The sequence below is a fragment of the Artemia sp. Qi Xiang Cuo genome, chromosome 3 (genome assembly GCF_049724085.1).
Source record: "Artemia sp. Qi Xiang Cuo chromosome 3, ASM4972408v1, whole genome shotgun sequence".
Taxonomy (NCBI): Eukaryota; Metazoa; Arthropoda; class Branchiopoda; order Anostraca; family Artemiidae; genus Artemia; species Artemia sp. Qi Xiang Cuo.
Genome location: NC_142796.1, coordinates 23,913,075 through 23,935,418, shown reverse-complemented (window position 1 = coordinate 23,935,418; position 22,344 = coordinate 23,913,075). Strand labels below are relative to the sequence as shown.

The 22,344-nt window shown below is 34.9% G+C and overlaps 2 protein-coding genes across 2 annotated transcripts in view; one reads left to right on the top strand and one right to left on the bottom strand.

Annotated features, from left to right (window-relative positions):
• Positions 1-2,290: 2,290 nt before the first annotated feature.
• LOC148953895 (tubulin gamma-1 chain-like) overlaps positions 2,291-22,344 on the top strand; it is a 71,660-nt gene continuing 51,606 nt past the window's right edge. Inside the window, exons 1-4 of the mRNA XM_089086848.1 lie at positions 2,291-2,347; positions 10,826-10,912; positions 14,166-14,278; positions 17,196-17,285. Of these exons, the coding sequence (XP_088942974.1) occupies positions 10,864-10,912; positions 14,166-14,278; positions 17,196-17,285 (252 nt within the window). The 5' untranslated portion in view covers positions 2,291-2,347; positions 10,826-10,863. The remainder of the gene's footprint in view (positions 2,348-10,825; positions 10,913-14,165; positions 14,279-17,195; positions 17,286-22,344) is intronic.
• LOC148953896 (uncharacterized) lies at positions 5,280-5,585 on the bottom strand. Its single transcript, XM_089086002.1, has one exon. The coding sequence runs from the start codon at positions 5,583-5,585 to the stop codon at positions 5,280-5,282; it is 306 nt and encodes a 101-aa protein (XP_088942128.1).

The following is a 22,344-nucleotide window of genomic DNA, read 5'->3' as shown; positions in this document are numbered from 1 at the left end:
CAGCTAACATCAAATATAATGAAAACGAAAAAGATTCATTTAGTGCATCCATAAGAAATGAACTAGTGTGAAAGCACAAAAGTCATAAAAACATGTGAACAGTAAAAAACTAATTGTGGGAGCTTAAGGCTAATCTTCCTACGAGAGTTCCGCTCGGCAGGTATGGTCGGCATGAGGGTCAGCATTTTCACTTCTTTTGGTAGCTTTTTGCCAATCAGAGTATTTCTTGCGCATGTCATAAGGTAAATCCAGGAGTCAAGCGACTTTGCGGAGCGCTAGGTAAGCTGGGTTGCCCTTCAATCAGGGGGGTGACAACCCTATAGGCATAATTACTCGACCTTTGAACAATGCTGAACAAAATAGATGTCTACAAATTCTGATTGGATGCTGGGTTTCGGAACTTATAGGTGCGGGGGGAGGAAGGTGCCCTCTAATCACTTTTGATTCTTATAGAGGGCATTAAAGTTCAATCAAATGAGCCCCATCTGAAGTTTATACGACTACCCATTCCATAAAACCTTATATGTCCCTGGGGCATAACTTAAAACCCTTGTTCTAGGGCTCTTATGAGTTGTGTAAACGCTCAGAGCATTGTTATATGTTCTTTGGGCTATTTTTAACAAAATTTCTATCTCAAAATTTGTGTTGGATGCATCTAGGGAAAAGAATACGTGTGTGAAGGGGGTGGCTCCACCCTTCTCCATCAAGGTTGGAGGGGGGCTTACTCCAAAGGTGGCACGGCCCTTGTGTTTCAAGAATCGTTCTTTTAAAAAATTGGACAAAAGGTTGAATATTAGCTTAGAGTGGGGGGGTAATGAGGAGGGAGTAGTACCCGTCATATACAAAATAATCTCTGTACGTTTTAAGTTTTAATGTCACTCCTTCCTTTCGGTAGAAAAAACTAGCTTTTGTATTGATTTCTGATCATTTTTTAGATAATCCCAGGAAATCCACCCCCTTTGTGGAAAATTTCCCCACGAAAAATTCCTCCCATGCAAAATTCTTCAGCAGGGAAATTACTCCCAGACAATTCCATTCATGATGCGAATCCTTACCAGAAAATTTTTTGCTTACGATTCCGCCTGAAAAATACTCCTTACCATACTTTTATTTGAAGAAAGACTTGTATTCATTTAGTTTCTATCCTTTTTAAGATCATTGGGGAATATCCCTGTTTTGAAAATACTCCCCCCTGGAAAGTTTATCCCCCAGAAATTTTCCATGGAAAATTTTTCCTGGTAATAATTCACCCATGGAAATTTCTCCCGTGGAAAATCCCCCTCACCAAAAAAAAGATCCAAAGAGAATTCCAGCTCCGCTGAAAACTTCCCCCTGAGAATTCCCTCAGGGTGTTTCTAAATGTACAATGGGATCAGCAACGAGTAAAAAGACAAATAACAAACAATCTGTATACAAATTCTGGTAAATTCTCCCCATATAAAATTTCACCTGAAAAGTTCACCCCCAGAAATTTCCATACCAATGGGAATTTCTCCCCATAGAAAATCCATCCCCAGAAGATCTCCTTCTTCCCTTGGAAAATGTTAGTATACTTCCCTATAAAAAATACTATATGTAAGCAATGGGCAAATTTCATAACTTGCGGCCTTTTCTCTCGTGGTTCTAAGGGGTCGTGTCATCTCCAAAGACATATCCATTGTACCTTTCAATAATACTGAACAAAATGGCTATCTCAAAATTTTGATCCGACGACTTACAGGAAAAAAGGGTGTGGAAAGAGGGCTAGTTGTCCTAAAATTTTTGGTCACTTAAAAAGGACACTAGATTTTTCATTTTCGTTTGAACGAGCCCTCTTGCGAAATTCTAGTACCATTGGTTCGATATGGTCACCCGTTGAAGAAGCATCAACAACAAATAAACACGAATTTCAAGAGTATTTGCAAATAGTTGTATGCAGGAAAGAGCAAGTCAATCCGAAAAATAATAGCGTTATTAAAAAAAAATAACGTCTGTAAAAAATTGGTAAAAAATAAGTAGTAAAGTAAATTTAGTGCTAGACAAGTAGTTTTAATACCGATTTGGTGAAAAATGACACTTTTTTTAAAATATGTATCCAAAGGGGAAATATTCTATTTTTCGTCATAAAGTTGCAAAATATGTCCCAAATTTCTAAAATATGTCCCTTTTGTGCCCTATTATGTCATTGTGTCCTGGCACACAGGAATATGTCTTTTGGACATAAAATATGTCCAGTTGGCAACCATAATCCGCAAAAGGACGAGACGCTATTTTGAAAGATGGCGTTAATACGAATCGAATTTAAATTTGAATTCTAACGTGACTTTCCTAGAGGTTTAGTCTGTGAAGAACACAACAAATTATATAGGTAGAAGAGTTTTCATGAAGGCCAATTCTCAATAGATAGCAAAAATTGGAGAAGAAATTTCTTTAATTCAATCATTCTAGGAGTTGTATTTAAAAAAAATTTAAATTCTGAAAATGGGTTAGGTTAGGAAAATGAAACTTTCAGGGATGGGCCTACAGGCTAAAGTACTTCCTGGGAAGGTATTTTGAAGTACATACCTCCACTCCTTCTCCCTCTAGAGAGTCTTGAAATGTGCTTACATTACAGGTCTAGCTTATACCTATTGAAACTTTGACAAAACAACATTTTACCTTAATTTCCAGGTATCAGTTTCTTTTTCTCTGGCTTTAGTTCTGAAAATTTGATTCCTGCTATGTTAGTAGAATTTTAAGCCATATCAATGTTTTTTTGTTTTTTTTTTATTTAGAAAATCTATTTGCATATCTTTATAACCTTATAGGCCCTAGCCTACATTGGGATTGAGCAAAGTTGTGAAGCTGAGAACAATTTTGTTTTACTTCATTTAAGCAGAATATCGTTTTTTAAGGTTTCACTTTTATAACACACCAATTTTTAAAGGTCAGGACCCTCTAGAAGGAGAAGGAGTGGAGATAGGTACTTCATAATACCTTTCCAGGACATACTTTAGTCTGTAGACCCATCCCTGAAAGTTTCATTTTCCTAACCTATCTTCCAAGCCCTAGAAATAAGAAAAGGGCACAGAAGTCTAATCAGGAGCTATCTAGTATGTGACACATCTAGAGAAAAATAAACAGTAGACCTAGCCCTATATTATTAGGGCTATTTAGGGATCCATTTGAAGAGGAGAGGTTACAGGGCATTTTTGGGGTAATGACTTGCAATTTCATTTCAAAGGAGCATGAAATAATTAATCTCATGGTAGGCCCACCAATTGCATTTTATTTGTCTGTTTGCTGTAAAAGAGCCCATCATTTTTACCAACTGAGTTGGGTGACCTTGTTATTATACTAACTTTTGTTTTTTTACTGGCTAAGAATGATTTTACATCATATATTTCCGTCAGCCCATTAACCCTAATGAAAAGAAGGGTATAAACCCAGGACCCTCACTGGTCATCAGGAAACATGTTAAGAAAACAGTTTGTACTTTATAGTATGCAGAATAATTATTGTCAACACATTTTGCATAAGGAGAACCTTTATCTTCACTAGGCAAGGTTAACATCAGGAGATGGTTGAATAAGACAGACAGTCCCAGTTGTATTTCCATGACTTGATATTTCATTCTTTTTCAAGTCCAGACATGAAGGACACAATAGTGGGTGAAATCAATGTTTCAGCTTCAAGACTATTCCAATCATTGATAACACTTGGAGAAGAAATATTGCTACATTTGTGTTTTGAATTTTGGTAGCTTCTGTGAGTAGCCTATTACATAGGGCTAACTTAAATGTCTAATACAGAGGGGTATTTAGTTGTGCATTATACCTGTAGGCCAGCATTGTGTCTCCACAGCAGCATCTAAAGATGAGTATTGGCAGCTGCAAGTATTCCAGTCTCTTGTTATTTTAGAAGGTCTTATAGGCCAGCTATATACTTCATATCATGCCCATGAATTCCTTCAATTAGGGTAGCATCCTTCTTAAAAGAAGTGGAGTTAAGAAATTTTTAAAAATCCTAAACAGGTCTGATTATAGCCTTATAGAGCCTTAGAAAGACATGCCCATGAAGTAGAGGTGGCCAGACTATGCCTTCCAGCTCTTTTCTGGTCGCCCCATAATCAGCATAAGTGTTCATTTATATATTCAATTTTATCTTATAAAAAGACACATTAACTCTTAGGATTAAATGATTACTCTCTGTTAAAAGGGGTGAGTATTTTAAGTTCTTAAAAAACCTTAAATTGCAGCTTGGAGCAATCTAAGGATTTCTCCTTGTAGAGCTCCAGAGTTGACAATTTGAATAGAATTCAGAATTCTTTTGTGACCAGGTGCACTGTGCTGATCCATAGCTTGCCAATTGAGTTTACACTCTCTGGAGGACCACTTGGCATCCAGTCTCTGCTTGAAGATGTTCACACATTCAGAAGTAACAGATTTTTCAGAGAGTTTATTCCAAGTGGTAATGATTCCTAAAGAAAAGAATTGAGCATGGACTCTGGATATGGTAGGCTGCTTAACAAGTTTCAACTGATGACCTCTAGTTCTTGAGTTAGGAACAACAGTAGGAAATAATGCTGGGATTGTATTAGCCCTCATTAACTTATAGGTTAAAATGGCATCGCCTGTATTTCTCCTTTATACAAGAGTTGGTAGTTTCAGCTTTGCTAGTCTTGCAGGGTAAGAAAGTTCCTGCATGCCAGGTATTACTTTGGTGGCACATCTTCAAACACTTTTATGTCTTCTTTAAAATAATGGGAGGTTAGAGACATTCTAACTTCAAGCTTAGGATGCACAAGTCCCTTATACTGAAGATTGGTGACTTTAGCGGAACAAGTGGAAAGAGTATGCTTAATCAACCCCATGGTGAAAGCACCAGCAGCAGAGTTCTTTGCATGAGTGTATAATTTTAATTCATTATCAATACTGATTCCAAGATCTTATTCAGTATTTACAGAGGAGAAGTGGGTGACCTGAGAGGCAAAAAGATTGACAAGGACTAATTTTGCCAAGGTAAATGCCATGGCATTTGACAACATTAAATTTAAGGAGCCTCAGCTTTTTGATCAAGCAGTCCAAGATTATTCTGTAGAAGGGTATAATCTTCACAGGAGAAGGTTGGTCCAATGAGCTTCAGGTTGTCAGCATGGAGTGTTAGTTTACTGCTGATAGTGGAAGGAGCATCATTGATGGAGATATTAAAAATTGAGGACCCAAAACACTACCCTGAGGAACTCCACCCAAAACATGCTTTGATGAAGAAAGAATACAGCTGCCAGAGTCATCAAATAACTAAACACATTGAGATTGCATTTAATTAAAATCAAGGATCCAGAGCAGGGACTTCTCTTCAAGTTTGACAGCATGTAATTTGATTGCAAGTGGCTTGTGACAAACTTTGTCAATAGCTTTAGAAAAGTCAAGAAGAATTATGTCAGTAGGCACCACTGTATCAAGCAACTTAGTGATATGCTCATATGATTCAAGGAGATTGGAATCAACAGATCTTCCAGAACAAAAGCCATGCTGTGAGCTGTGCAAGAGATTATTTGCTTCAAGATGTCCAATAACTGCAGAATTGATTATTCTATCAAGTACCTTAACAACTGCTGATGTCATGCTGATAGGTTGGTAGTTTTCAGCAAGGTTCTTTCTGCCTTTCTCAAATTTTGGAATGATATGGGCTGTTTTCCAATCCAGAGGTAGCCCGGAAAGATTTAATGATAACTTGAACAGTAAGGAAAGAGGTTGACACAAGACTGCTCAACATTCTTGGAGGATACAAGGATGAATAAAGTTTGGGCCAGCCAATTTATTCAATTTGGGTGACATAAGTTCCTTTGGAACTACTGTATCATTAATCAGAATAGGTTCCATATTATTTGATATATCATATATAGGGGGTGGGGCAAAAACTATACTGGAATTGGGGGTGTCTGGAGTCTGGCCCAGTCAATTTATTCACAAGACTGCTCAACATTCTTGGAGGATACAAGGATGAATAAGGTCTGGGCCAGCCAATTTATTCAATTTGGGTGACATAAGTTCTTTTAGAACTATTGAATAATTAATCAGAATAGGTTCCATAGTATGTGATACATCATATATAGGAGGGGGGGGGGAAACAATACTGGAATTGGGGGAAAAAACAGGTGCAAATTTTTGGTTGAAAATTTCAGCTCAGGATCAGCATCTGGTTGACATTGAACAGGATATCAGTTAGAGTGCATCTGTTGCAACATTTTTGAGAGGCATAACGACAGAAAGATTTAGGATTATGTCTAACATCCTCAGCCAATTGTTGCTCAAACCATCTCTTCAACTGCTTGATGTGGTTGGTTGTTTGGTTATGAAGAGTTGATAATTTTCTGAGGTTTTCTTTTTCCTGCAATGATTCCATGCTTGATGTTTTCTATTAATTAGCTTACTTGTTTCTGCTGTTAAAAAAGGTAGACTTTTGACCTTTTTAGCCCAAAAAATTCTTGTGCTGGACTTTTCAGCATGCAAAATTACAGTTTTCACATTAGACCAACTCTCCTCAATATCATTGGTGATAAGCTGTTCCCAATTGACATTGGTAAGTCTTTTAGAGATTAGTTGATAATTGACATATTTTTGCTGCTTGGAAGAGGGTTGTTTAGTAGATCAAGGGTGTTGGAAACTTGCCCTTCACTGAAACAAGTTTGAAATTGTTTGACAGAGGGAATTATCAGAGAGGGCAGACAAAAAAAGGAGAATCTCCTGTGCAAGACCAGATCCATCAAACCAATGGATTTCAGGAAGGTTAAAATCTCCCAGAAGGAAGAGTCCAAACATGGGGAGCACTGGGGCTTCTATAAGCAACACCGACTACAATTGAGATTGTTTCATTATGTATTTTTATCCAAACAGACTCAATTCCATCAGTAATAAGAGAATTAAAATGAATGAGACTAACCTTTAGTCTATCTCTTACATATTAACACACTCCTCTGTGACAAAGTAGGGAATGCAGGTTAGAAAAGAGTTGGCAACCATTGATTTGGATTTCATCAGGTGATAAGGCTGACAAGGTGTTTTTAGGTGCAACTTCTGTAATTGCTGCAACATTCACCTCTGCCATTAACGTACAAAAGGAAAGTTTATTGGGGAGGCTATCTACATTGGAACTAAGAAACTTCATTCCTTGCGAGGTGGTAGTCCAAGAGGATGCAGGACTATGCCTAGTATAGGTGGGAACCAAAGAACTAGGAATATAGTTGGATACTGGGCTGTGAAATGACAAGGAAGAAACAGTAGGTGAGCAAGTTAAATGCAGAAGAAACACTAGGAATAGAAGCAAAAAAAGTCAACATCAGACAAAGAAACATAATTATGAACACTACTAGTCAGTTGAGAGACTGGTCTTTATCCTGTTTTATATTTTTTATTTGTTTAAATTCAACAATCTTGTAGAGGTACAGGCTATGAATACAATTCTTCTACTCCTGTCTTTGAGTACTGATTGGTGTGGGTACCCCTCTTCGAGATCTTGGGAGGGTCCATTTGAGATCTGGGAAGGGTCCTTTTAAGATCTAGGAAGGGTCCTTTTGAGATCTGTGAAGGGTTCTTTGAGATCCAGGATCATAGGTCATTTTGGTGTTACTTACTCTGGTTGTAGGTCTTGTTGCTTAGCTCTCTTGAGCCCTCTTTTGATCCATACAAACTGGAATGGTAGCTGGTATTTTCAAGTTAACAGTGGAGTGACTTCCAGAACATGTTTTGCTTTCTTGTCAGCTGCCACTTATCATGGATGAGAATCTTTGAAATGATATAACATCATCAGCTCTAGTAACACTCACATTTACTCTATTTACACACTATATAGCTTAGAGCTCTACATCTGTATTGAAGGAGAAATTTCTCCTATACTGTCCTAGTTTTTTTTTACACAATTCTGAACTCATGGATTACAAGGTTTTGTTCACCAGCAGTTTTTCTGTTCTTAAGCTCTGCAACAAATTCCTTATACCTCTGACGAACCTGTTTTGATTGGCCATGGCAGAACTGTACCATTTAAGCCCCTCAACTAGAATTTTAAATGTATCTTTCATAACAAGGAAAGTTTCATAAAAATGGACTGACTGGTTCCCTCTGCTAGCACTTTACCTGTTATCAGCTTAGTACTTCCACTCTCCATAAAAGAAACACTGTATCCAGTCGAAATTTTAAGACAGCCATTTTGTTCAGCATAGTAGAATAGTCCAGCAACTGTGTCTTTAGGGATATTAGGCATGTCAATCCCCCACAATTATGCAATTGGCACATTATGCTTTAAAACTAAATGTTGCTTTAAAATAAATCAAAAGGCATTGTGTTAAATGGTTGCCAATAAGACACTTCAGCAATATATTGAGAACGACTGGGGTATGAAGTTGAAACTTTTGGGGACACTACCACTACTACTTCAGCTCATACGATTTAAATAAATAAAAAGAGTGTAAGTGTATCCAGGTTGTCAAAGAGCATAGATAGAAACTGTAGGAATGATATTAAGATTTATTTGCAGGTCAACTTCAGAAACTAAAAAAATAAATTAAAAATACTATTTGTGTCAGGATTAAAAACTGATGAAAAAGTTTCTCCAACATACACATAACAACCCATTCTATGGCTTCTTATAGAAGAAAACTGAAAATATTTACAAAAAAAAATTTCGATGAAAAAGACTATGTCAATAAAAAACGAAACTAGTTTAAAAAACTTTTTCCACAAGACAAGTTTTTCAAAGAAAAGTAAAGAGCTTCATTAAGCCTAGAATGAGCAAAAATAAAGTCAAATAATCTTCCAAGCATAAAACTATTACAAATCACTATCAATAAATAAATGAAACTGAAAACGAACAGAAATTACAATAAATTGCCAAGTCAAACTCAAAACAAGCAAAAATTAACATGAGTAGGGTTAATAACCCCTATGCCTTCTCAAGACCAGAACACAATTTGCGCTTTAATGAAAAAAAAAAAAAAAAATAACCATGGATTGTAAGTTAAATTGACATATACTGACCTTTTCTTTGTTAAGGTTTCGATAACTTTTCGTTTATTATTATTATTATTAATACCAATATATGGTAAGCTATAAAAAGCTTGTCACACAAAACAATTATAAAAAAAGCCTATAACAATGTCAATGACATAACAAAAACATACAGTAACTGAAAAACATTGGAAAAACAATATTACTGAAACATACAGTAACATACCAACTTAACTGAAACATATCTGCTGATAATTGAAACCTACGAAAAAGTAAGTCTACAAAATAACTGTCACACTGTCACAAATCAGATAATACAAAAGTAAAAATAATCTCAAAATGGATTGTGATAGGACCTAGTATAGAAATCTGTAGAGGCTAAACTACTTTTGAAAGACTGGACCGTGGTACTTGCAACTATTTCTGATGGAAGTGAATTCCAAGTCTTCCACACTTGGCTAGACAAAGAGTTTTGGCCTAATCCTTTCTGTGAACATGGTGGGTAAATTTTGTGTTGATGTTGACGGGTACTACTGTATTCTGTAAAAGTGACTTGGGGTGATATTATCAATATTCCTAACAATGCGAAATGTATTTATTATGTCGGCTCTATCACGTCTGAACTGGAGAGAAGGCAACTGTAGTCTTTGCATTCTCTGGTGGTAAGGTAGATGACTCAGGTATGGTATGAGTTTGGTGGCCCTACATTGAACTCTCTCAACCCCCTCTCTATCTCTCTTATTAAGGGGATACCATACTGATGAGCAATACTCAAGTACTGGACGTACAGTGGATACATAAAGTGAAATCAGTGAATGAAGATGAAACTTAGAAAAAGTATGCCTTAGACGTAATAATTGGTAATTAGCCTTATGGGTGATATCTGATACATGTTTATTAAATTTGAGACTTGAATCAAGACAAATCCCAAGGTCACGAACATATTCTACACTTGAAATTAATTTACCAACAACAAAGTAATGGTAATGCTGAGGGAGTCTACGCAAATATTGCACAGCATTGCACTTGGTTTCATTAATGAGCATAGAGTTTGCAGTACACCACTGGCCAAGAGCAACCAAATCCTCTTGAAGTAAAGAAATCTCATATTCACTCATGACTGGCCTGTAGATTTTTACATCATCTGCAAACATTTTTATGGTCGAATTCCTAACAATCTGCATCATCTGCAATAACAATCTAACAATCATCTACAAACTTTTCGTTTATGAAAGTAAGAATGGTGAAAACATTTCAAATGTATTTTGTTTTCAGTAAAGTGCAAATTGTGCTCTGGTGTTGAGAAGGTCTAGGGGTTATCATCCCTACTCATTTTAATTTTTGCTTGTTTTAAGTCTGACTCGGCTATTTATTGTAATTTCTGTTCGTTTTCAGTTTCATTTATTTATTGATAGTGATTTGTAATAGTTTTATGCTTGGAAGATTATTTTACTTTATTTTTACTCATTCTAGGCTTAATGAAGTTCTTTGCTTTTCTTTGAAAAACTTGTTTTGTGGAAAAGTTTTTAAATTAATTAAATAAAGAAGGAAAGTGATTTAAAATGATTTCACGTGTGTTGAGAGAGAGTTGAATTAGACAGGTTTTTCTTTGTTGAGTTGTGGTTGGCTAAGATGCCTATGGCAAGCATTCTGCAGCTTATATTTTTTATTTCTCTTTGATTTTTTTTGTTTACTTTATGCCACGCTTTAATTTCCCTGCTATTGCATTCTTTTTTTCATGGGCCTTATTTGTTTCACATTCCTTATTAGTATTTTCTCTTACTCTGCCTCTTTAAGCTCCCATTTTGACCTATTTTCTTTCACATGGTTTTTAAATTTTTGTCCTTTTGTTCCCATTTCAGTTACCATAGTCGCTTTAAGTTACCTGAAATTTGTCAAAATGCCATCTGAGATGATAACATTGCAGCTTGGTCAGTGTGGCAATCAGAGTAAGTCAATTTGTTTTATATTTTCTGTGCAACCTGACAATGTAATAATAACTGTGTCTGAAAGCACCTCATTCATGTGTGAAAAATAATAATAATACTAAAAAAAATACCATCAGGCCAAAGCTTTCACCATAATAATTGCTTGTATGGGTATATGCACGTCGTATTCTGGATGGGGAGGGGTTAAAACTTGAAGAGCGTGTATTTTGGCTGTATCTTTTATTGAATATGGGGCATTGGAACAGTGTCATGAGGGATTCCCTACAGCCAGTGTGTGCAGATGTGCTTACAGGGACAAATATTTCCATGCAGAAATTTTTTTTTTTGCTCTTTTGGCATGAGATGTTTATTCCGTCATTAGTTAGTGTCAACTTAGTAGAGAGCTTTTGTACATCCAATGTATAATTCTTTTTTTCAGCCTCTTCATATGGAAAGATTGACTGGAAACTTCAGGGGGGGGGGCTTGATCGTCTGCAAGTTCAAAGTTCCAGTGCCCTATTTAAGGGGTAAAAATGGAGTGTAGTCAGTCATCCTCCTGTACCATAGCTTTCTCCTTTGCCCCCTCAAAATCGCCACAACATTAGATCAACATTTCCGAATAGCCATTTTTCTCAGAATAATCAAAATTTCCAATAAATATACGTCTAGGCGTGACATAACCCGTGTAGGCCTGGTAGTAAGGGCCCTAGTTTGTGAATAAAAGATTTAAGGTTGAACTACCTTGACAGTACAAAGGTAAGAATTCTGAGGAAACAACAGGTCTATGAGCAGTAGAAAGAAAAACAAGAATAATTATACTTGTATTTTGTATGGTGTCCTTGAGTGTCGAGAAAGGATGAATTTAAAACATAACAATATAAAATAGAAACAAAAACATGAAAGAAGAATAAAAAGAAAAGATCAAACCAAATACATGCTTCAAAACAGCCAAATCCTTTTTCTAATCAGTTTTAATCTTAGATCTGTTTGTTCCTGAACCAAACCCTAATGTACAAAAAAGGTTAGACTCCTCCCCATGTAAATGATCCCATAATTTTTGTTTTTCTTTGGACTAAGCGTACAGTCCTGATGCACAAAAAGAATAATTGTTTGCCTGAAAAAGGACAGTAAAGAACAATATTTTTCTGAAGAACATGAAGTCTACATTTGGAATTCCAAATTTTTAAATTGGGGGTATGCACCCCCCTAAAAATGGGTCCAGAAATTTATTTTTTAAGTCAGCTTGAAATTTATATCTGCAGGATCACGGGCAAAGGGATTCTTAAAGAATTTACAAAACTGAAAAAAATGGTTTTCCCAAAAAAGGGCCAAAAAACATTTCCTTTAGGTCCCCTGGTAAAAGGGACCCCTAGGCGCAAAGAACGTGAAGAATACGTTTGATTCACCTGAAAGTGAGTGAAAAGGCTTTGTTTTCCTAGTGGCCAGGAATCTCCTAAAATGGCCCCAAAATTTATTTAATCTCTTATTGGCTTGGAAATTCTTAATTATGTCGACAAGACCAAGTAGACGATCAAAGTTTGTTTTGGTTTGTTTGGTCAACAAAGACGACCAAAGTTTGGAATTCCTGTTTTGAAGTTGTGTAAAGTTATATGGACTAAAAAGCTTGTCCTCTCATCCCTGTTGACTTCAAAATAACATCTTCAATGGGTTAGCAATTCCCTACATTCTTCAAGTTCTGGATCTAGATATTGTACATCAGCTTTTCAATATTTAGAGGTAGGTGTATACTGTTTATGGGATCATATACAAGCGGAATCCTCAATCTTCTGAAATTCCTTTTAATTTTTATAGTTTCTGGCACGAACTTAGCACAAAGAAGACATGTCAGGGAGTTTCAACTGATATTGAACTAAACTTCATAACATCGAATGGTTTAAATCCTACTGGAACTGAACTGAATTCAACAAAATGTTTCTGAAAGATAACCTATACTGCCATAGCGCAGGCTCCCTAAAACGAAATCAGGAGCTCATAAATGGGAGCTTACATGTCCATTTTCAGCTGAATTGCTAAGAAAAGTTGCTTTTTTTCAGAAATTATTTTGAAGTAATACTTTCGCCTGAAAACTAGTATCAAGGGGTTTATGTGAGTTTTTCCCTTGGTTCGAACAAATATATTGTCTTAATGAAGCTCTAGGCGTGAGAACTTTGAATATATTTCTGAGTGTAACCTTCTTTTTTTTTAATTTTTCTTCCTGAAGTAGGCTACTTGATCATTTTATTTCTTCTACAATGTTTGCACTTATTTTTTTGTTAATTATTCTTTACTTACCTACTCGTTTTGTTGCCGTTTGTATTCCACTTTTGTTTTTATGCGTAAAAGTAAACTGCAAACTACAACTCTATCTTTTGATTTTTTTTTTCATTGAAGGTATAAGTAACTTTTTAGTTCAAATTTTTTTAAATATCATATCTCTAAGAGCAAGAACTTTGATTTCTTTTCGTTTTACTTGAATGGCTGTAGTGTTGCCTTTGGTTTTGTTATACTTATAATGACCTAAAATTTACTAATAATTACTTACTGGTGCTATTTGCTAATACCGAAATTCAATAATGTCCCAATATAGTGATTGATGATTTGATGAATATGAAGTTTCTTTTTTACTTATCTTCGGGCCTTTTTCGTTTTCGAGTTATTCAAAACTAAGAAAAATGCAATTTCCCCACATGTAAAGTAAAACAGAAGGTAAATAAGGGGTTCAGAGTCGACATTGATTCTGAACCCCTTGCTCATTCAAAATGTATTTGCAATTTGTTCATTGTGTTTAAAAAATTATTAATTAATTAATTAGTTAATCTTAATTGGAATCTACATAACCCACCTCTTCCAAAGCCAAAGCTTGGTTACAGATTTTTATTTATAAAATTCTTCAAATAATGCGTACTCCTTTTACTTACAAATAAATTAAAATATAGTATCTTAATTTGGAATATCAGAATTTCTATACCGCTTTAATTTATAAACAAGCCATTTTAATTATTTGTCCCGAATAGGAAAGTAAAGGGTGATAAGATTTTGGTTGTAATAAATGTTTAATTATAGTGTATGCATATTTTAACAAAATAGCTAATCTAAAAGTGGAGTGGGCTTCTGGATAGCGAGATGTCAGACATCTGGTGTAGTCTCCATATTTTGCTGGTAGTTTTCGGTCGATAAAATTTTGGAAACTATAACCTGACGTGCTTTCTCTCCCTCTCTTTTTCTCTACTCTTTGCAAATTGGTATAAAACCTATAATGTTTTATATCTTTCAGTTGGATTTGAATTCTGGAAGAAACTATGTCTTGAACATGGAATTAGTCCAGAAGGAATTCTTGAAGATTTTGCCACTGATGGAGTTGATCGAAAAGATGTCTTTTTCTATCAGGTTTTTACACGTTTTTTATGTCTTATTTACGTAATTTATATTGATGATGGAATAAGTTCCTGTGAATATGTGCTGTGAAGTTACGAGAAGAAATATTAGGAATGTCTAATCTAAATAATATAAAAGTAGCTATATCTGATTAAAATTAGGAGTAGGAAGGGTAGGGGGTTGCTTAGGATCGGTTTGAAGACTCCCTTCTCCCGCTAAACTGTAAATTCAAACGATTTTTACCTAAAAATATATTTTTGTTTGTGTGTGTGTTTCGGCACCCTAATAAACGTTGTTGATCTAACTCTCAAATCAACTAATACCATAACTATGTATTTATATATATATATATATATATATATATATATATATATATATATATATATATATATATATATATTTATATACTAGAGATTCCAGGAGGGTACCAGGCCTCTTGGATGCAGAATTACCCGTCCGCATCAGAAAGGAATCACATATAGTTGGAAAATAATCACAAGTAGCCTAGTACTTTAGTCTCTTTAGGAGGCTCTTTAGTCTCAGATCATGGATTACAAGGATCAAATATGACATCGCACTTCCAGTATATACATTTTTTGGGAGAATTTTGTATAGCCTAATTTGCATCGTCATAGGTCCAAAACTATCCTGTAAGAATGTCTTGCTTCTAGATTGAATAGTTCAGCTATAAAAATAAAAGGAAGAACGCATGATATCTGACAAAAGAAAATAAAAAAATATAATACAATAAAACAGCAAGAAAACCATGGTGATTTTCAGCCAGTGGAAAAAGAGTGAAAAACCAACAGCCGATTTTTAGAGAAGGACTCTGCCAAGTCGTCCTCGGCGCTAAAAGAAAAAAACAAACAGTCTTTTGAAGCAAACATTGCAAAGGAGAACTATTACCCTTCTGCTTTGTTAATGTTCACTTGCAATGTTACTTTGCACTTCGTTTTTTTCTCTCTCTTTTGTTTTGAGGACTGCTTGGCATAGGTCCATGCTGACATATCTGTTTTTGTCTTTTCGCTTTGTTTGTTTTTTTTTTTGCTTTTTTTTCACTGGCTGAAAACCAACTTCGATTTTTTTATTATTATTATATTTTTTTTTACAATTTCTCAATATCTCTGATTTTTGTAACTTCAAGTTTAAATCAACAATTTTAGCGACTTATATTGCTTGTTCTTTTTATAGGTTTCATTTGTTCTTTTCAGCAATGAATGCTTGTTTTTAGTTTTATATGCCGAATGTACGTATGTGTATTGCCCATCATAAATGAAAAAATACGACACTGATAAGTATTTTTTTTTTAATCCCTCCTCCTCTCCTCTCGGTGACCTTCAAATTTTCTTTACAAATATCTCATAATTTATCTAATGTCACCTACTCTTTTCTTAATAAAAATAAGTTCTTTAAAAAAATCCAATTTATTAAAATTTTATAAAAATTGAGGATTCCAAAACGTACCAGGGTATAAAAATAGCTGTATACTACAATTCAATTTTCTTATACCTTTTAGGTTCTTCCGATATCTCAGGCTGCCCTTCCCCCTTAGGGCACCCCTTCCATCTTGACCTTAAATTACACCGATGGAGTAATAAAGAAATTATAGTTAAAAAAACGAATAGATTCTAATAAATACACACAAAACTAACAAAGAAGAACTGACAAGAAAGTACAAATAAGGGTAATCTTACTCTGGGATAGACGCATGATCATCGAACGACAATTTCAAGGGTGCTTTCACCAATAACCTGCTTCAGATATCTCAAGTACCATTACTTCTGGGTCTATTCATTCATCCAGCCAATTACATAATATTAAGTTTTCTTTAAGGATAATCTTAAGTTGATGAAAAACTGAAAAATTTATGTATTTCTGCATTTTGTTCTCATATGATCAATATTTAAAAAAAAAAAGATGCAGCGACCCTAAAAAAATATGATTTAGCAGATGGATGAAGCTGAATCTGAGGTATTGAATGGTAGCAAAATCTCTCGTTTATACGTTATACGTTATTTAAGGCCGTAGCCAGGATGTTGGTTCGAGGGGCGGGGGCTATTTTTGGGGGTGGGGGGATACGAAAAAACATTTAAAAGTGCATACAAAATTTGATTGGATGCATTTTTGATATGTTTTACAGTTCAGAAAAAAATCGGGGAAGGGGAGGGAGGTTCAAATCTAATCTCCTTCCCCTGGATACAACCTTGATGTCATATTATTAAAGGTACTAAAATAGCATACCAAAAACCTGCAAAGGCATACAAGCTTAATGGGAACTGATGGCTCCCGCCCTCTGTGATCAATATGTTTGTTAAACGCATGCAATAAATGATATTTCGAAATTGCCAAAAAACAAACAGTTCTATTCTTTGAATAAAAATTTTTGATAATTTCTTAGAGAAAACTTGAAATTCGGCTATTAGGCACTTGTGTAATATTTCAGTTTCAAGTCTGAACCAAATTTTTAAGCCTCAAACTGACGCCTATGATTTAGCACACTAAGTAAATAATAATAATGAAAAAAAATGCTTCTGGCATCTTGCTTTCAAGGGTTTTTAAGGGAAAGCAATTAGACTGGTCGTACATGACGTCCGGTCCTGTTAGGCTACATTTGCAAGGGCTGAAGGCCTAAGGAAGTAGAGACAGTTGACAAAAGCTGTCTATGCAAGCAAAGGAGCCTGCAATTTCATTTGTCCGTTAAATAAAAAAATAAATATAAACTAATCAATTGAAAATAATTTTGTTAATAAATTTAAGTTCTGTTAAAATTTGACCTGAAAATTTTATGGGAGACAAAGAGGGGGTGTTGATCAAGATTTTGTCCAGGGCACAAGATAGGCCAGAACCGTCACTGCCTCCTAGTCGCTGTCAGACTATATTTTCCAGGGCCGAAAGCCTGAGAAAGTGAATCATGTTGTTTTGTTTTTAGGCCGATGATGAGCACTATATTCCAAGAGCTGTGCTGCTGGACTTGGAACCTAGAGTGATAAACAATATTCTTTGCTCTCCATATTCTAAGGTTAGTTCTCGATCTACCTCATCATCACAACAAAACAAACTTATTCCAATTTTTAAAGGAGGGAGGTCATCTTCGAAGTTTCTACTTGTCAGTAAATCTTATTTCTAAGCTGGAAATGTATAATTCTTTTAGAAATAATCTAAAATTACCAGAAAGAAGTAAAAAGTATTTCACCGCTACCGTTTCATTGCGACAGTTGCTGTTTCGCAACCAAAAATTGATATGTATTTATATAATAAATTTATGTATAATAGAAATCGCTCGGTGATCTGATAAAAACACCGCAGAATTCAATGATGAATTGATGGTTTTGACTTCTGAGTGCCAAATTTATTATGTAAGCGATATTATCTTTTTGGGAAGCAAAACAATCAATCGATTAATTTGTTAATGACGAAACTTTTGTCAATAGCATTTCTGTAAAAACGGCTAAGTAATGTAAACATATAGATCATTTCTTGCTATATTAAATTATTTTTATGATTTGCGTTGATAAGCCTCTCAAAATCTAGGCTGTATGTATCATTCGAAACATGTTTTTCAGGTCTGTGTAATATTCTTAACAACTTCAGTTCAACTTAAATAAAAAAAATACTTAAGAAACAAAATTAAAAAAACAAACCAAATTCCGTCCAAATGCCAGGCGATAATATGAAGAAGGAAAGGGCAAATAAATCCACAAGAACAATCAAGAAACTTAGTTTTCGCCTAAGAAAAGGCTTTTCAAAAAACTCACATGTAAAAAATCTCTCAACACAAATATTGCTATATTGCTCTTCCCCTATAATTTGCCTAAATACTTTTTGGCATACCAACAGACCACTACTAATATTACAGTTAGAATAGGCGTTGATATTACGGTGATGCTTCTAAAAAAACAGATTTTCGTCCGCAGTTTCCCTTTAAAAATGCTGAAGAAATAAAAAAAAAGGTCCAAAGTTAAGTTAAAAATCGTTAAAACAATAAAACAAGCCTTTTGGAATTTTTTATCAGGACCTTTTTACAACCATCTGGTTGTAAAACCAGATGATTGTAGGTCTTACCCTTTATAATCATTTTTTCTTCCCCTTTTCCCATTTTTTCTTCCCATTCTAGGTCTTCCCCTTTATAATCATTTTTTCCATTTTTCTAGGATAGAGGGTTTATTCCGTGAAAGCTCTGCAAAATGTAGTGTATTTTTTTGCATAGAATACTTTACTCAGTCAAGGAATCCATGCTACAAGTCAGGAACTTTTGTGGTCTCGTCATCGAGGTTCAAGAATACCCCGAAGACTTATAGTTACTGGCCTAACTTCTCTAATATTCTAATTGTTTTAGTAGTTCAACGTTTAAAAGTTTTGTCTCAGTATCCAGTATCCAGTTTTATAACACACCAATTTTTAAAGGTCAGGACCCTCTAGAGGGAGAAGGAGTGGGGGTAGGTACTTCAAAATACCTTTCCAGGACATACTTTAGTCTGTAGACCCATCCCTGAAAGTTTCATTTTCCTAACCTATCTTCCAAGCCCTAGAAATAAGAAAAGGGCACAGAAGTCTAATCAGGAGCTATCTAGTATGTGACTCATCTAGAGAAAAATAAACAGTAGACCTAGCCCTATATTATTAGGGCTATTTAGGGATCCATTTGAAGAGGAGAGGTTACAGGGCATTTTGGGGGTAATGACTTGCAATTTCATTTCAAAGGAGCATGAAATAATTAATCTCATGGTAGGCCCACTGATTGCATTTTATTTGTCTGTTTGCTGTAAAAGAGCCCATCATTTTTACCAACTGAGTTGGGTGACCTTGTTATTATACTAACTTTTGTTTTTTTACTGGCTAAGACTGATTTTACATCATATATTTCCATCAGCCCATTAACCCTAATGAAAAGAAGGGTATAAACCCAGGACCCTCACTAGTCATCAGAAAACATGTTAAGAAAACAGTTTGTACTTTATAGTATGCAGAATAATTATTGTCGACACATTTTGCATAAGGAGAACCTTTATCTTCACTAGGCAAGGTTAACATCAGGAGATGGTTGAATAAGACAGGCAGTCCCAGTTGTATTTCCATGACTTGATGTTTCATTCTTTTTCCAGTCCAGACATGAAGGACAGTAGTAACCGTCTATGGAATTCTGGGACTTGTATACACCTTTTCAAAGAGAGTGAGTATCCTCTCACATGGCATTATTCTTCTACTACTTTATGTTCCTTCCTATGCTATTCTGGGCCTTTACGTTCCTTCCTATGCTATTCTGGGCCTTTACGTTCCCTCCTATGCTATTCTGGGCCTTTACGTTCCTTCCTATGTCATTTGGGGCTTTCCTATGCTATTTTCAAAGAGAGTGAGTATCCTCTCACATGGCATTATACTTATACGACTTTATGTTCCTTCCTGTATTATTCTGGACCTTGCATAACGTGTTATGAAGGACAAGTTGTTCTGACGCAATTTACCAGATTTATACGAACATTTTGAAAAGCAGACAGGTTTTTTTTTTGTTTAGTATTTGCAAAAAAGGGGTAATTAGTGATTGGAAAAATTTTTAATGCTTTTTCAATCGGAAATGTTTGATTAACCTTTACAAAAAAATGGGTAATGGGATTTGCGAATTGGAGGAGATGCCGTGATTATGTACTGTATAATACACAAGTGATGTTTTGGAGAGTATTGTCAATTTAATGAGAAATGACTGAAGTCTTTTGAGGGAGATGGGTTGCATGGAGGGTTGAGTTGCACGAGGGTTCAGTTAAAGGGGGTACAGTTACACGGAGGTTTAGTTAAATGGGGTCGAGTTGCACGAGGGTTCAGTAGCACGAGGGTTCAGTTAAACGGGGGGTTCAGTTACACGGGGATTCAGTTACAATGGAACCCGCACAAAAACAATGGAGCATACACAAAAGCCGAATGAATGACATTGCGACTTGACCTAGCTTTACCTCTCCGATGTGGTCTGTATAATACACATCTGGGGAGGGGAGAATGGAGGTAAGTATTTAGTTTAAAAAATGCTAGGAGGACTTGAGTTTTGTGGATAGGGTGAAAAATGGTACTTATTCAATATCCTGGTAAACATTATACCTCATTCTTTTATTCTAACTTAACTTCTAGGAATAGGACTTCATTCCATCGGCTAAATCAGTTTATTTATCTATAACAGTGAACAAAAAGACTATTAATTCTCCGTATTCTTCTTCTTCTGATCATGTGCCCATTCCTCTTTCTCTCTTCTTCTTCTGATGATGCGCTCATTCCTCCTTCTCACTCGGGGTCAATTGATGTCTCAGTATCCGGTAAAAATTGCATTTTCCACTCGTTCTCCACACCTCATAATATCCATCATGAGTAATATAGTGTGAGTCATCGAACTTAGGTTCCCGATCTAGACATGAAAATTAAAAGGCTTAAAATATATGGAATTTGTATAAGCTGTAATGGGCAAAAATTATTACTTCACGATCAATCTTATATAGATAAAGATAATGTATTAAAAAGACTGTCAAAAAAATTTTTTTTTCACTGTAAGCCCGTGCAACTTCTATGGTAAGCATCATTTATAAGATAGCTAAGGAGGGTTCAGTTACATGAGGGTTCAGTTAAAGAGGGCTCAGTTGCATGGGGGATTCAGAAGCTTGGGATTCAGTTAAAGAATACCTCCTCGACAGATATTTTTTTTAATGTATTTTATAGCTATTAGCAAAACGTCTAGCATAAAAAGCAAGGTATTTCGGAGGGGGCAGCTCGCTTCATATACGGGATAATTTGCATTCGTTTTAGTTTTTAATGATGTTCCTTATTTCCAGTTGAAAATGCTTATTTTTTAATTTAATTGGGAAGAGAAGTTAAAGTCTAGCATAAAGAGCAAGGTATTTAGGAGGGTGCAGTTCACTTCATATACCGGATAATTTCTATTTGTCTTAGTTTTAATGATGCTCCTTATTCCATGTTGAAAATGCTTATTTTTATTCCTTGTTGAAAATGCTTTTTTTTTTTTAGAAGTCACCTCTTGCATACACAATGGAGAAATTTCATTATTCTCCATATAAATAAACTTCGGTCAGCATTTCCCATGAAACTATTGCAGTTTTATAAAAAAAATGAATGATTTTCAAAATCAAAGAAAATGGAACCATCTTTAACAAATATAGCCTTAGCTAGTTAAAACTGCGCATAAATTCTTGATTTTCAATCTAACTTAACTTGTAGGAATAGGACTTAATTCAAACAAGTAAATCAGCTTTATTTAAAGTATATTAGTGCACAAAAAGACTATTTTTTTTCCTTGTTCTTCCATCCAGGTGCTAACGTCTCTATCTCGCCTTCACGTAGTTTTCTTCTTAGTATACGATAGAAATGATTACGCCATCGCCATACAACCCCTATGCATTCCCAAGACCAGAACAAAATTTGCACTTTACTGAAAAATACAAGTGAATGTGCATTGTCAGTTTAATATACATATACTGATATTTAGTAATCAAAATGTTAATATCAATTGATATGTGTCTTATGTCCCCCAAAATTTTTAAGATAGTACATTTTTATAAATAAAAAAAAAATTTTTTTGAGATAGTACATTTTTATAAAAAAAAAAGTTTAGTAAAATTCTACGGTACTGTTCTATTAGCTGTAAACCATACAAGAAGTAAAGTTCGGTTAATGCTAATGAAATAAAACAAAATAGGATAAAAATGTAATAGTTTAGAAACAAAATTCGGTTTTTGATATTAACATTTTGATTACTAAATATCAGTATATGTATATTAAACTGACAATGCACATTCACTTGTATTTTTCAGTAAAGTGCAAATTTTGTTCTGGTCTTGGGAAGGCATAGGGGTTTCGCGCCCAACTTATGTTAATTTCTGATCGTTTTGAGTTTGACTCGGTTAATTAGAAACCACTGTTTGCAATCCATTTCTCCATTGAGAGGACCTATTTGACTAGTTTCTTTTATCATCTATCTTGCGTGACTTACAGCTGATAGAACATTACCAATTCTACTTTATGACTAGTTTCTTTTATCATCTATCTTGTGTGACTTACATCTGATAGAAAATTACCAATTTTAC